The sequence below is a fragment of the Aedes aegypti genome, chromosome 1 (assembly GCF_002204515.2).
Source record: "Aedes aegypti strain LVP_AGWG chromosome 1, AaegL5.0 Primary Assembly, whole genome shotgun sequence".
In the NCBI taxonomy this organism is placed as follows: Eukaryota; Metazoa; Arthropoda; class Insecta; order Diptera; family Culicidae; genus Aedes; species Aedes aegypti.
Genome location: NC_035107.1, coordinates 41,593,885 through 41,609,997, shown reverse-complemented (window position 1 = coordinate 41,609,997; position 16,113 = coordinate 41,593,885). Strand labels below are relative to the sequence as shown.

The following is a 16,113-nucleotide window of genomic DNA, read 5'->3' as shown; positions in this document are numbered from 1 at the left end:
TCAGAAGATTCAGAAGATTCAGAAGATTCAGAAGATTCAGAAGATTCAGAAGATTCAGAAGATTCAGAAGATTCAGAAGATTCAGAAGATTCAGAAGATTCAGAAGATTCAGAAGATTCAGAAGATTCAGAAGATTCAGAATTCAGAAGATTCAGAAGATTCAGAAGATTCAGAAGATTCAGAAGATTCAGAAGATTCAGAAGATTCAGAAGATTCAGAAGATTCAGAAGATTCAGAAGATTCAGAAGATTCAGAAGATTCAGAAGATTCAGAAGATTCAGAAGATTCAGAAGATTCAGAAGATTCAGAAGATTCAGAAGATTCAGAAGATTCAGAAGATTCAGAAGATTCAGAAGATTCAGAAGATTCAGAAGATTCAGAAGATTCAGAAGATTCAGAAGATTCAGAAGATTCAGAAGATTCAGAAGATTCAGAAGATTCAGAAGATTCAGAAGATTCAGAAGATTCAGAAGATTCAGAAGATTCAGAAGATTCAGAAGATTCAGAAGATTCAGAAGATTCAGAAGATTCAGAAGATTCAGAAGATTCAGAAGATTCAGAAGATTCAGAAGATTCAGAAGATTCAGAAGATTCAGAAGATTCAGAAGATTCAGAAGATTCAGAAGATTCAGAAGATTCAGAAGATTCAGAAGATTCAGAAGATTCAGAAGATTCAGAAGATTCAGAAGATTCAGAAGATTCAGAAGATTCAGAAGATTCAGAAGATTCAGAAGATTCAGAAGATTCAGAAGATTCAGAAGATTCAGAAGATTCAGAAGATTCAGAAGATTCAGAAGATTCAGAAGATTCAGAAGATTCAGAAGATTCAGAAGATTCAGAAGATTCAGAAGATTCAGAAGATTCAGAAGATTCAGAGAAATTCAGAAGATTCAGAAGATTCAGAAGATTCAGAAGATTCAGAAGATTCAGAAGATTCAGAAGATTCAGAAGATTCAGAAGATTCAGAAGATTCAGAAGATTCAGAAGATTCAGAAGATTCAGAAGATTCAGAAGATTCAGAAGATTCAGAAGATTCAGAAGATTCAGAAGATTCAGAAGATTCAGAAGATTCAGAAGATTCAGAAGATTCAGAAGATTCAGAAGATTCAGAAGATTCAGAAGATTCAGAAGATTCAGAAGATTCAGAAGATTCAGAAGATTCAGAAGATTCAGAAGATTCAGAAGATTCAGAAGATTCAGAAGATTCAGAAGATTCAGAAGATCAGAAGATTCAGAAGATTCAGAAGATTCAGAAGATTCAGAAGATTCAGAAGATTCAGAAGATTCAGAAGATTCAGAAGATTCAGAAGATTCAGAAGATTCAGAAGATTCAGAAGATTCAGAAGATTCAGAAGATTCAGAAGATTCAGAAGATTCAGAAGATTCAGAAGATTCAGAAGATTCAGAAGATTCAGAAGATTCAGAAGATTCAGAAGATTCAGAAGATTCAGAAGATTCAGAAGATTCAGAAGATTCAGAAGATTCAGAAGATTCAGAAGATTCAGAAGATTCAGAAGATTCAGAAGATTCAGAAGATTCAGAAGATTCAGAAGATTCAGAAGATTCAGAAGATTCAGAAGATTCAGGAAGATTCAGAAATTCAGAAGATTCAGAAGATTCAGAAGATTCAGAAGATTCAGAAGATCAGAAGATTCAGAAGATTCAGAAGATTCAGAAGATTCAGAAGATTCAGAAGATTCAGAAGATTCAGAAGATTCAGAAGATTCAGAAGATTCAGAAGATTCAGAAGATTCAGAAGATTCAGAAGATTCAGAAGATTCAGAAGATTCCAGGAAGATTCAGAAGAGTTCAGGAGGATTCAGAAGATGTCAGAAGATTCAGAAGATTCAGAAGGATTCAGAAGATCAGATGATTCAGAAGGAATTCAGAAGATCGAGAAGATTCAGAAGTTCAGAAGATTCAGAAGGATTCAGAAGATTCAGAAGATTCAGAAGGATTCAGAGATTCAGGAAGATTCAGAAGATTCAGGAAGATTCAGAAGATTCAGGAAGATTCAGAAGATTCAGAAGGAAGTTCAGAAGATTCAGAAGATTCAGAAGATTCAGAAGATCAGGAAGATTCAGAAGATTCAGAAGATTCAGAAGAATTCAGAAGATTCAGAAGATCAGAAGATTCAGAAGATCGAAGATTCAGAAGAATTCAGAAGATTCAGAAGATTCAGAAGATTCAGAAGATTCAGAAGATTTCAGAAGATCAGAAGATTCAGAAGATTCAGAAGATTCAGAGGAAAATCAGAAGATTCAGAAGATTCAGAAGATTCAGAAGATTCAGAAGATTTCAGAAGATTCAGAAGATTCAGAAGATTCAGAAGATTCAGAAGATTCAGAAGATCAGGGAAAAGATTCAGAGAGAAGTTAGAAGATTTCAGAAGATTCAGAAGATTCAGAAATTCAGAAGATTCAGAAGATTTCAGAAGATTCAGAAGATTCAGAAGATTCAGAAGATTCAGAAGATTCAGAAGATTCAGGAAGATTCAGAAGATTCAGAAGATTCAGAAGATTCAGAGATTCAGAATTTCAGAAGATTCAGAAGATTCAGAAGAATTCAGAAGATTCAGCAGGGAAGGATTCAGAAGATTCAGAAGATTCAGAAGATTCAGAAGATTCAGAAGATTCAGAAGATTCAGAAGATTCAGAGATCAGAAGATTCAGAAGATTTCAGAAGATTCAGAAGATTCAGAAGATTTTCAGAAGATTCAGAAGATTCAGAAGATTCAGAAGATTCAGAAGATTCAGGAAGATTCAGGAAAGATTCAGAAGATTCAGAAGATCAGAAGATTTCAGAAGATTCAGAAGATTCAGATAGATTCGGAATATGCAGAAAATTTCACAGATCAGAAGACGGATTAGAAAAGGACTAAATACGAGAAAACAAGAAGACCATAAGACCAGAAGACCAGAAGACTAGAAGACGAGAAGACGAGAAGACCAGAAGACCAGAAGACCAGAAAGACCAGAAGACCAGAAGACCAGAAGACCAGAAGACCAAGAAGACCAGAAGACCCAGAAGACCAGAAGATGCAGATAATGAGATATGCAGAAAATTTCACAAGATCAGAAGACCAGATTAAAAAAAAGGACAAAATACGAGAAAACAAGAAGACCATAAGACCAGAAGATTCAGAAGACCAGAAGACCAGAAGACCAGAAAACCAGAAGACGAGAGACAAGAAGACGAAGAAGACGAGAAGACCAGAAGGACCAGAAGACGAGAAGACGAGAAGACCAGAAGACCAGAAGACGAGAAGACCAGAAGACCAGAAGACCAGAAGACCAGAAGACCAGGAAGATGCAGATAATGAGATATGCAGAAAATTTCACAAGATCAGAAGACCAGATTAAAAAAAAGGACAAAATACGAGAAAACAAGAAGACCATAAGACCAGAAGATTCAGAAGACCAGAAGACCAGAAGACCAGAAAACCAGAAGACGAGAAGACAAGAAGACGAGAAGACGAGAAGACCAGAAGACCAGAAGACGAGGAAGACGAGAAGACCAGAAGACCAGAAGACGAGAAGACCAGAAGACCAGAAGACCAGAAGACCAGAAGACCAGAAGATGCAGATAATGAGATATGCAGAAAATTTCACAAGATCAGAAGACCAGATTAAAAAAAGGACAAAATACGAGAAAACAAGAAGACCATAAGACCAGAAGATTTAGAAGACCAGAAGACCAGAAGACCAGAAAACCAGAAGACGAGAAGACCAGAAGACCAGAAGACGAGAAGACGAGAAGACCAGAAGACCAGAAGACGAGAAGACCAGAAGACCAGAAGACCAGAAGACCAGAAGACCAGAAGACCAGAAGACCAGAAGACCAGAAGACCAGAAGACCAGAAGACCAGAAGACCAGAAGATGCAGATAATGAGATATGCAGAAAATTTCACAAGATCAGAAGACCAGATTAAAAAAAGGACAAAATACGAGAAAACAAGAAGACCATAAGACCAGAAGATTCAGAAGACCAGAAGACCAGAAGACCAGAAGACCAGAAGACGAGAAGACGAGAAGACAAGAAGACGAGAAGACCAGAAGACCAGAAGACGAGAAGACGAGAAGACCAGAAGACCAGAAGACGAGAAGACCAGAAGACCAGAAGACCAGAAGACCAGAAGATGCAGATAATGAGATATGCAGAAAATTTCACAAGATCAGAAGACCAGATTAAAAAAAGGACAAAATACGAGAAAACAAGAAGACCATAAGACCAGAAGATTCAGAAGACCAGAAGACCAGAAGACCAGAAAACCAGAAGACGAGAAGACAAGAAGACGAGAAGACGAGAAGACCAGAAGACCAGAAGACGAGAAGACGAGAAGACCAGAAGACCAGAAGACGAGAAGACCAGAAGACCAGAAGACCAGAAGACCAGAAGACCAGAAGACCAGAAGACCAGAAGACCAGAAGACCAGAAGATGCAGATAATGAGATATGCAGAAAATTTCACAAGATCAGAATACCAGATTAAAAAAAGGACAAAATACGAGAAAACAAGAAGACCATAAGACCAGAAGATTCAGAAGACCAGAAGACCAGAAGACCAGAAAACCAGAAGACGAGAAGACAAGAAGACGAGAAGACGAGAAGACCAGAAGACCAGAAGACGAGAAGACGAGAAGACCAGAAGACCAGAAGACGAGAAGACCAGAAGACCAGAAGACCAGAAGACCAGAGACCAGAAGACCAGAAGACCAGAAGACCAGAAGACCAGAAGACCAGAAGACCAGAGACCAGAAACCAGAAGACGAGAAGACCAGAAGACCAGAAGACGAGAAGACCAGAAGACCAGAAGACCAGACGACGAGAAGATCGGAAGACGAGAAGACAAGAAGACGAGAAGACGAGAAGACCAGACGACGAGAAGATCGGAAGACGAGAAGACCAGAAGATCAGAAGACCAGAAGACCAGAAGACAAGAAGACAAGAAGACGAGAAGACCAGAAGACCAGAAGACGAGAAGACGAGAAGACCAGAAGACCAGAAGACGAGAAGACCAGAAGACCAGAAGACCAGACGACGAGAAGATCGGAAGACGAGAATACCAGAAGACCAGAAGACCAGAAGACGAGAAGACCAGAAGACTAGAAGACGAGAAGACCAGAAGACCAGAAGATCAGAAGACCAGAAGACCAGAAGACGAGAATACTAGAAGACGAGAAGACCAGAATACGAGAAGACCAGAAGACCAGAAGACCAGAAGACCAGAAGACCAGAAGACCAGAAGACCAGAAGACGAGAAGACCAGAAGACCAGACGACGAGAAGATCGGAAGACGAGAAGACAAGAAGACGAGAATACGAGAAGACCAGAAGATCAGAAGACCAGAAGACGAGAAGACCAGACGACGAGAAGATCGGAAGACGAGAAGACCAGAAAACCAGAAGACGAGAAGACAAGAAGACGAGAAGACGAGAAGACCAGAAGACCAGAAGACCAGAAGACCAGAAGACCAGAAGACCAGACGACGAGAAGATCGGAAGACGAGAATACCAGAAGACCAGAAGACCAGAAGACGAGAAGACCAGAAGACTAGAAGACGAGAAGACCAGAAGACCAGAAGACGAGAAGACCAGAAGACTAGAAGACCGGAAGACGAGAAGACCAGAAGATCAGAAGACCAGAAGACCAGAAGACGAGAATACTAGAAGACGAGAAGACCAGAAGACCAGAAGACCAGAAGACCAGAAGACCAGAAGACGAGAAGACCAGAAGACCAGAAGACCAGAAGACCAGAAGACGAGAAGACCAGAAGACGAGAAGATCGGAAGACGAGAAGACCAGAAAACCAGAAGACGAGAAGACAAGAAGACGAGAAGACGAGAAGACCAGAAGACCAGAGACCAGAAGACGAGAAGACGAGAAGACCAGAAGACCAGAAGACGAGAAGACCAGAAGACCAGAAGACCAGACGACGAGAAGATCGGAAGACGAGAAGATCGGAAGACGAGAAGACCAGAAAACCAGAAGACGAGAAGACAAGAAGACGAGAAGACGAGAAGACCAGAAGACCAGAAGACGAGAAGACGAGAAGACGAGAAGACCAGAAGACCAGAAGACGAGAAGACCAGAAGACCAGACGACGAGAAGATCGGAAGACTAGAAGACGAGAAGACCAGAAGACCAGAAGACGAGAAGACCAGAAGACTAGAAGACCGGAAGACGAGAAGACCAGAAGATCAGAAGACCAGAAGACCAGAAGACGAGAATACTAGAAGACGAGAAGACCAGAAGACCAGAAGACCAGAAGACCAGAAGACCAGAAGACGAGAAGACCAGAAGACCAGAAGACCAGAAGACCAGAAGACGAGAAGACCAGAAGACGAGAAGATCGGAAGACGAGAAGACCAGAAAACCAGAAGACGAGAAGACAAGAAGACCAGAAGACCAGAAGACCAGAAGACCAGAAGACCAGAAGACCAGAAGACCAGAAGACCAGAAGACCAGAAGACCAGAAGACCAGAAGACCAGAAGACCAGAAGACCAGAAGACCAGAAGACCAGAAGACCAGAAGACCAGAAGACCAGAAGACCAGAAGACCAGAAGACCAGAAGACCAGAAGACGAGAAGACCAGAAGACCAGAAGACCAGAAGACCAGAAGACCAGAAGACCAGAAGACCAGAAGACCAGAAGACCAGAAGACCAGAAGACCAGAAGACCAGAAGACCAGAAGACCAGAAGACCAGAAGACCAGAAGACCAGAAGACCAGAAGACCAGAAGACCAGAAGACCAGAAGACCAGAAGACCAGAAGACCAGAAGACCAGAAGACCAGAAGACCAGAAGACCAGAAGACCAGAAGACCAGAAGACCAGAAGACCAGAAGACCAGAAAGACCAGAAGACCAGAAGACCAGAAGACCAGAACGGAAGACCAGACGACGAGAAGACGTGAAGACCAGAAGACCAGAAGACGAGAAGATCAGAAGACCAGAAGACCAGAAGACCAGAAGACCAGAAGACCAGAAGACCAGAAGACCAGAAGACCAGAAGACCAGAATACGAGAAGACCAGAAGACGAGAAGATCGGAAGACGAGAAGACCAGAAAACCAGAAGACGAGAAGACAAGAAGACGAGAAGACGAGAAGGCGAGAAGACCAGAAGACCAGAAGACCAGAAGACCAGAAGACCAGAAGACGAGAAGACCAGAAGACGAGAAGATCGGAAGACGAGAAGACCAGAAGACCAGAAGACCAGAAGACCAGAAGACGAGAAGACCAGAAGACGAGAAGACCAGAAGACGAGAAGATCGGAAGACGAGAAGACCAGAAGACCAGAAGACCAGAAGACCAGAAGACCAGAAGACCAGAAGACCAGAAGACGAGAAGATCAGATGACGAGAAGACCAGAAGACGAGAAAACCTGAAGACGAGGAGACTAGAAGCCCAGAATACCAGAAGACGAGAAGACCAGAAGACCAGAAGACCAGAAGACGAGAAGACGAGAAGACGAGAAGACGAGAAGACGAGAAGACCAGAAGACCAGAAGACGAGAAGACCAGAAGACCAGAAGACCAGACGACGAGAAGATCGGAAGACGAGAAGATCGGAAGACGAGAAGACCAGAAAACCAGAAGACGAGAAGACCAGAAGACCAGAAGACGAGAAGACCAGAAGACCAGACGACGAGAAGATCGGAAGACGAGAATACCAGAAGACCAGAAGACCAGAAGACGAGAAGACGAGAAGACCAGAAGACCAGAAGACCAGAAGACCAGGAAGACCAGAAGACCAGAAGACCAGAAGACCAGAAGACCAGAAGACCAGAAGACCAGAAGACCAGAAGACCAGAAGACCAGAAGACCAGAAGACCAGAAGACCAGAAGACCAGAAGACCAGAAGACCAGAAGACGAGAAGACCAGAAGACCAGAAGACCAGAAGACCAGAAGACGAGAAGATCGGAAGACGAGAAGACCAGAAAACCAGAAGACCAGAAGACCAGAAGACCAGAAGACGAGAAGATCGGAAGACGAGAAGACCAGAAAACCAGAAGACGAGAAGACCAGAAGACGAGAAGACCAGAAGACCAGAAGACGAGAAGACCAGAAGACTAGAAGACGAGAAGATCGGAAGACGAGAAGATCGGAAGACGAGAAGACCAGAAGACCAGAAGACCAGAAGACCAGAAGACCAGAAGACCAGAAGACGAGAAGACCAGAAGACGAGAAGATCGGAAGACGAGAAGACCAGAAGACCAGAAGACCAGAAGACCAGAAGACCAGAAGACCAGAAGACGAGAAGATCAGATGACGAGAAGACCAGAAGACGAGAAAACCTGAAGACGAGGAGACTAGAAGCCCAGAATACCAGAAGACGAGAAGACCAGAAGACTAGAAGACCAGAAGACGAGAAGACCAGAAGACGAGAAGACGAGAAGACGAGAAGACCAGAAGACTAGAAGACCAGAAGACCAGAAGACCAGAAGACCAGAAGACCAGAAGACCAGAAGACCAGAAGACCAGAAGACCAGAAGACCAGAAGACCAGAAGACCAGAAGACCAGAAGACCAGAAGACCAGAAGACCAGAAGACCAGAAGACCAGAAGACCAGAAGACCAGAAGACGAGAAGATCGGAAGACGAGAAGACCAGAAAACCAGAAGACGAGAAGACCAGAAGACGAGAAGACCAGAAGACCAGAAGACGAGAAGACCAGAAGACCAGAAGACCAGAAGACGAGAAGACCAGAAGACCAGACGACGAGAAGACGAGAAGACGTGAAGACCAGAAGACCAGAAGACGAGAAGACCAGAAGACCAGAAGACCAGAAGACCAGAAGACCAGAAGACGAGAAGACCAGAAGACCAGAAGACCAGAAGACCAGAAGACCAGAAGACCAGAATACGAGAAGACCAGAAGACGAGAAGATCGGAAGACGAGAAGACCAGAAAACCAGAAGACGAGAAGACAAGAAGACGAGAAGACGAGAAGGCGAGAAGACCAGAAGACCAGAAGACCAGAAGACCAGAAGACGAGAAGACCAGAAGACCAGACGACGAGAAGATCGGAAGACGAGAAGACCAGAAGACGAGAAGACGAGAAGACGAGAAGACCAGAAGACCAGAAGACGAGAAGACCAGAAGACGAGAAGATCGGAAGACGAGAAGACCAGAAAACCAGAAGACCAGAAGACCAGAAGACCAGAAGACGAGAAGACCAGAAGACCAGAAGACCAGAAGACCAGAATACGAGAAGACCAGAAGACGAGAAGATCGGAAGACGAGAAGACCAGGAAAACCAGAAGACGAGAAGACAAGAAGACGAGAAGACGAGAAGGCGAGAAGACCAGAAGACCAGAAGACCAGAAGACCAGAAGACCAGAAGACGAGAAGACCAGAAGACGAGAAGATCGGAAGACGAGAAGACCAGAAGACCAGAAGACCAGAAGACCAGAAGACCAGAAGACCAGAAGACGAGAAGACCAGAAGACGAGAAGATCGGAAGACGAGAAGACCAGAAGACCAGAAGACCAGAAGACCAGAAGACCAGAAGACCAGAAGACCAGAAGACGAGAAGATCAGATGACGAGAAGACCTGAAGACGAGGAGACTAGAAGCCCAGAATACCAGAAGACGAGAAGACCAGAAGACTAGAAGACCAGAAGACGAGAAGACCAGAAGACGAGAAGACGAGAAGACGAGAAGACCAGAAGACTAGAAGACCAGAAGACGAGAAGACCAGAAGACCAGAAGACCAGAAGACCAGAAGACCAGAAGACCAGAAGACGAGAAGATCGGAAGACGAGAAGACCAGAAAACCAGAAGACGAGAAGACCAGAAGACGAGAAGACCAGAAGACCAGAAGACGAGAAGACCAGAAGACCAGAAGACCAGAAGACGAGAAGACCAGAAGACCAGACGACGAGAAGACGAGAAGACGTGAAGACCAGAAGACCAGAAGACGAGAAGACCAGAAGACCAGAAGACCAGAAGACCAGAAGACCAGAAGACGAGAAGACCAGAAGACCAGAAGACCAGAAGACCAGAAGACCAGAAGACCAGAATACGAGAAGACCAGAAGACGAGAAGATCGGAAGACGAGAAGACCAGAAAACCAGAAGACGAGAAGACAAGAAGACGAGAAGACGAGAAGGCGAGAAGACCAGAAGACCAGAAGACCAGAAGACCAGAAGACGAGAAGACCAGAAGACCAGACGACGAGAAGATCGGAAGACGAGAAGACCAGAAGACGAGAAGACGAGAAGACGAGAAGACCAGAAGACCAGAAGACCAGAAGACCAGAAGACCAGAAGACCAGAATACGAGAAGACCAGAAGACCAGAAGACCAGAAGACCAGAAGACCAGAAGACCAGAATACGAGAAGACCAGAAGACGAGAAGATCGGAAGACGAGAAGACCAGAAAACCAGAAGACGAGAAGACAAGAAGACGAGAAGACGAGAAGGCGAGAAGACCAGAAGACCAGAAGACCAGAAGACCAGAAGACGAGAAGACCAGAAGACCAGACGACGAGAAGACGAGAAGACGTGAAGACCAGAAGACCAGAAGACGAGAAGACCAGAAGACCAGAAGACCAGAAGACCAGAAGACCAGAAGACGAGAAGACCAGAAGACCAGAAGACCAGAAGACCAGAATACGAGAAGACCAGAAGACGAGAAGATCGGAAGACGAGAAGACCAGAAAACCAGAAGACGAGAAGACAAGAAGACGAGAAGACGAGAAGGCGAGAAGACCAGAAGACCAGAAGACCAGAAGACCAGAAGACCAGAAGACGAGAAGACCAGAAGACGAGAAGATCGGAAGACGAGAAGACCAGAAGACCAGAAGACCAGAAGACCAGAAGACCAGAAGACCAGAAGACGAGAAGACCAGAAGACGAGAAGATCGGAAGACGAGAAGACCAGAAGACCAGAAGACCAGAAGACCAGAAGACCAGAAGACCAGAAGACCAGAAGACGAGAAGATCAGATGACGAGAAGACCTGAAGACGAGGAGACTAGAAGCCCAGAATACCAGAAGACGAGAAGACCAGAAGACTAGAAGACCAGAAGACGAGAAGACCAGAAGACGAGAAGACGAGAAGACGAGAAGACCAGAAGACTAGAAGACCAGAAGACGAGAAGACCAGAAGACTAGAAGACCATCAGAATGGAAGGGAAATGGAAGCGAGATGGAATGGAAGTGGAATGTTAATGGAAAGGATATGGAAGTGAAATGAAAGCGAAATTGAAGCGAAATGGAAGCGAAATGGAAGCGAAATTGAAGCGAAATTGAAGCGAAATTGAAGCAAATGGAAGCGAAATGGAAGAGAAATTGAAGCGAAATGGAAGCGAATTGGAAGCGAAATAGAAGTGAAAGGAAGCGAAACGGAAGTGAAATGGAAACAAAATGGAAGTAATATGGAAGCGAAGTAGAAGCAGAATGCCAGCGATATGGGAATCGAAAGGGAAGCGCAATCGATACAAAATGAAAACAAAATGTGAGCGAAATGGAAGCGAATTGGAATGAAAATTTTAATTTGAGACATCCCTACTCCATGACAGACAAATACTTCGCGTTATTACAAAAAACAGCCTTAAGTCTGTTTCCCCCATCTCAGCGTAAGCTTGCTTACTGCAGATCTTATCTGGAAACGCATCTGATACAGTTAATCGCATTACTGTTTAGACGATGATTAGGCAATGTGTAGTTTCCGATATGCATTCGTACAGGATTGCATAAATTAGGTAAAAAGCTTAGCCACATCCAAAACATGTCCTTTATGGATGGGTCGCTCCGTTCCTTGTTACCAAATCCGCCGCTCATTAGGCTGCTTTCGAAACAAAAAGAACACCTTCCGGACAATGGACGAAAAAGGGCACTCAGCCCAAATTGATTCGTCGAAGGAAAGGTCATCGTCTCGAACCGTGTCGCGGCTCTTAGTCTCCCGATGTCGTTAAATGTCGCGTGACTCTTGTTTTGACAAATGATGTCTACAAGGGGTGGATCAGCTCGACGAAGTCAGTCACCTCAAACCCATTTCGTCCAGGTGTGCTTGGCCTCGAAGGAATTTGAATCCGTCTGAATCATTGTTTCTAATTACCATCCGTTGAATTGGTGGGAGTGTTCCTTATTGTTCCAAACGGTGGAGCATTGCATTGTCATGGGATTAGGATTTGTCCTTTTCGACGCTCGGCGACGGTTGCATTAAGCGGGAATTAAACTGTGAATTTATAAGGACAATGAAGTCACGCAAGGAAGTGATTGCGAGAGTTGCAACGTTGGCTACCGAAGGAAGTTCAAAAATGGTATTCTAACTCATAGCGCGGAAAATATATTTGTCAGCTTGGCTTAACAAGTTTCGGGGCACTAGACCTGTGCACCGGATTGCTTTTATTTGGTGGCGGCGTGTTCTATTACAAAAATTGTCATATTGAAGTTCAATTAAAGAAAAGGGTTATTCTCTAATTCCTCTGGAAGTAATCCTCAAACTAATTCAAATATTATTTTCTTAAATTTGAATAAAATTTTGTAGGGAAGTTGAGATAGTTTTAGTTGAATATCGCTTTGAATTCATGTACGTATCAGTTCCTATGAAATGAATTCATAAAAAAATAATCAGGAGAAAAAAACCTAGGGCAACTTCTGAAGTACATCCTGGAGGAACATCTTCAGAATTTGACTGAGTCAAATTTTTTGACTAACTTCTATAGAAATCATTGATACTTTTCAGTAATAATGTTACCAAAATTTTGACACGCCGCCAAAATCCCATTTGGCGTCGGCGTAGAACTTTACCGTTGCCAACGCTAATATACTAATAGCGTTCCCACCACATCCCATTGGTTTCCGTGCCGAGAAAATCCTTCAATTTCAAAGTGGAAATCCTGGTTGTTGCTCTTTTCATTTCCAGCGAAAATCCTTTACCGGCGGAACAACAATCATCAGATACCGACTAGGTGGTATTATGCTACTCACAACTGCAACAACTGGAAAAGTAAGTGTCCTTTTGCCGACTTGATTTATGACTTCACTGGTTGGTACGAAGCACTTCGAGAGCTGCGATAAGATCTCAACCACGCGCTTGCCAGGACTTCTTGATGATGTGGGAAACAATGACTCCCGGTTGGTGTGTTTGGATGCGGAGTTTCACGCGTCAAGTCAAACGATGTTTTTGGCGTTGGCTTAAATTGAAATTGGGAAACTATTCCGGTGGACCGAGGGGTTGGGGATGGGGTGAAAATTAGACTGACTCGTATAGCAAGTTTCTCAGACTAAATTGAGTTCGTTTTTGGGAGATTCAGACTCGCAGATAAGCGTTCATTCATCGGCGTTATGGATGTGATGGGAAAAGTTCAACCAGGACAAGTCAAAAACTGGAATTTGGTAGTTTGATGTATTTGCTTCTGAAGGGTTTGCTCAAAATGAGTAACTAAGCCAGAAAAACGTTATTTTTTTTAAATGTTCCTAAAAATTAGTTTTCTGGTTAAATAAACTAAGATTTTGATACTAAACGAATATTCATTTGACACTATTTTCACACCATTAATAATAAAGTCAGTAGTAATGAATTATTTCTTCGTAGAGGATACTTCTGTAATCAACCATTTCATCTTCAACATGTCTACTTGAAGGTTTCAAATAAAGAGCTTTTGGTGTACGTGGGAATATTATTAGTTGGGTTTTGGAAACATTAGGAGAAATCTTCCATTTTTGCAAGTATGAAGAAAAAATATTTAAACTTTTTTGCAATCGACTACAGATGACACGCAGACTTCGTCCTTTGGCGCAGAGGCTTGTGTCATCTGCAAACAAGGATTTTGGACATTCCTGAAGTAACTCAGATAAACCCGATGTGAACATATTGTAAAATATTGGTCCCAAAATGTTGCCTTGAGGAATACCAGCTCATATCTTTCAGACCTGGAGTTCTGATAATTAACCAGAAGTGTACGATTTGACAGATAACTTTGAATTATTCTATATTTAAAGTTTTTTAATTTTACAATCAAACCTTCATGCCAAACACTTTCGAATGCTTTTTCTATGTCTAGAAGAGCAAGACCAGAAGAATAGCCTTCAGATTTGTTGGAACGGATCAAATTTGTTACACGTAAGAGTTGATGAGTGGTCGAATGTCCATGGCGGAATCCGAACTGTTCATTGGCAAAAATTGAATTTTCGTTGATGACCTTTTTAAAAAGTTTACTGATGGAGGAAAGCAAACTGATTGGACGATAGCTTCTGCAGGATTTTCGTCTGGTTTTAAAATTGATACAACCTTACCATTTTTCCATTTGTCAGGAAAATATGCTAATTGAAAACATTTGTTGAATATATCAACTAAAAATGATAAGCTACTTTCTGGAAGTTTCTTGATAAGGATGTACAAAATTCCATCATTGCCAGGAGCTTTCATATTTATGATTTTTTTTAATAATAGTTCTCACTTCTCCCAAATCAGTCTCCCAGGCATTTTCGAAAACGTTCTCTTGATTGAGAAGATTTTCGAAGTCGTGAGTAATTTGGTTTTCAATTGGACTAGTAGGTCCTAAATTAAAATTGTGCGCACTTTCGAACTGCATAGCAAGTTTTTGAAGTCGAGTCCAGTACACGGCACTGAAAACGGCCTTACAGTTGAGGTCGAAATACGCGTATCTGTCAAAGGATACAAACTCTAGTGGAATTAAATGGTATAGTACTTAATTCGGTTTTTTCATCTACTTAAGTTTTTGAGCTTTTTCGCAATTAGTTAGTAATAATTTGTTTTCCTCTTTCAATGCCGGCATGGGCTTCGAAGGTTTTTTTCAAAATTTTAGATAATATTCAAAACGGCTTAGAGCCAGGGTCCAATAATTAGATTCAATTTTTCAGTTCGAAAATTAAAATCAGAGGCAGACATATCACTTGAATGATTTTCCGTTAGAATTTTCGGTAGACGAAGAGGCGGAGTAGATGTTACCTGTGGCGGTAGGGTTTTTTCAATTTGATTTGATTCAAAATCACAGTACGAATAGGGGAGAAGTTCAAATTACCTGCTATGATATAGGCAAAGGATTTTTCATGGGTAGATACATTCGAAATTAAAAGATTCGAACGCCTACTCGACTGATTAAAATTTGTTTGTGAATGAGCATGATTATGATCTTCCTGATGGGTATCATTCCTAATCAAGCGATCGTTAACTGAAAAATGAGTATTGTTCGATACTCTACCAGTGGAATTCCGGAAACGACCGTTATCGTAACGGATTTTATCTTTCATCTGCGTATCACGAACCTCGACGATTCTCTTGTGCGAAGGGCAATCCCACTTAGACTTAGAATTGCCCTTGCAATTGGCGCATATGAACTTATTGGTATCCTCCTTCTCTGGACAGACGTCCTTGGCGTGAGAAGAAGCTTTTTATTAAAGTGAACTAAAATAATATTCTTGAGAAAGCCGTTTCCGAGCAATGCCAGATTGGGTTTTCTTTTTCATAATGTTTACTTGGACTGGGGAATATCGAAGTAAATCATTGATTCCATTTTTGATCTCTTCAGGTGATTTAAAGTCACTTGAGAGACCTTTCAAGACGACTTTGAACAAACGTTCAGTTTTGTCATCATAAGAAAATTCTGGCATCACTGATTGCTTACAATCGTGTTTACTTTGAAGCGGAGTTTTTATTTACATTTTTATCGTTTTGTGAAGTGTGTAAATTTGTGATCCATCGTTCAACCCGTTTATGAATGTGACAAAATTGAACCGTGACTGGAATATTATACATATACTGTGTTATAGTGCTAAAAAAGTGTTGTGATTCCTGGTCAAGTGCTGACAAAAACACTCTTCTTACCTGTCCCCCATCGCAATTTTTTCGTGATCAGCGACATCTTCCGGAAAATATTGGAACTAAAAATTGCTAGCAATATTCCAATCCAAGTGCTATTTTCAGCACCGTCACCAAGCTTCGCATCGTTCCTCGCGCAGCCTACTTAAAGGCGCATTCGATCAACCTTCTGAACCATGGACTGCGCCAAATGCACCATGAAAATTTCGGGAATTGAATCACCCGTTGTCTGTCGTGGCTACTGCGGCAGCGTTTTCCACATGACTTGTGCTGGTGTGTCACGTGCTCTTACGGACTACTTTGCGAAACATCGGAAGAATCA

General features: G+C 42.6%; 1 protein-coding gene across 1 annotated transcript; it reads right to left on the bottom strand.

Moving 5' to 3' along the window:
• Positions 1-285: 285 nt before the first annotated feature.
• On the bottom strand, positions 286-837 carry LOC110674705 (osteocalcin 2-like; the record flags this gene model as incomplete). The annotated part of the gene is made up of 1 exon (XM_021838738.1): positions 286-837. A coding segment is annotated over one exon (552 nt), but the record flags the coding sequence as incomplete, so codon positions are not given.
• Between the last annotated feature and the right edge of the window lie 15,276 nt (positions 838-16,113).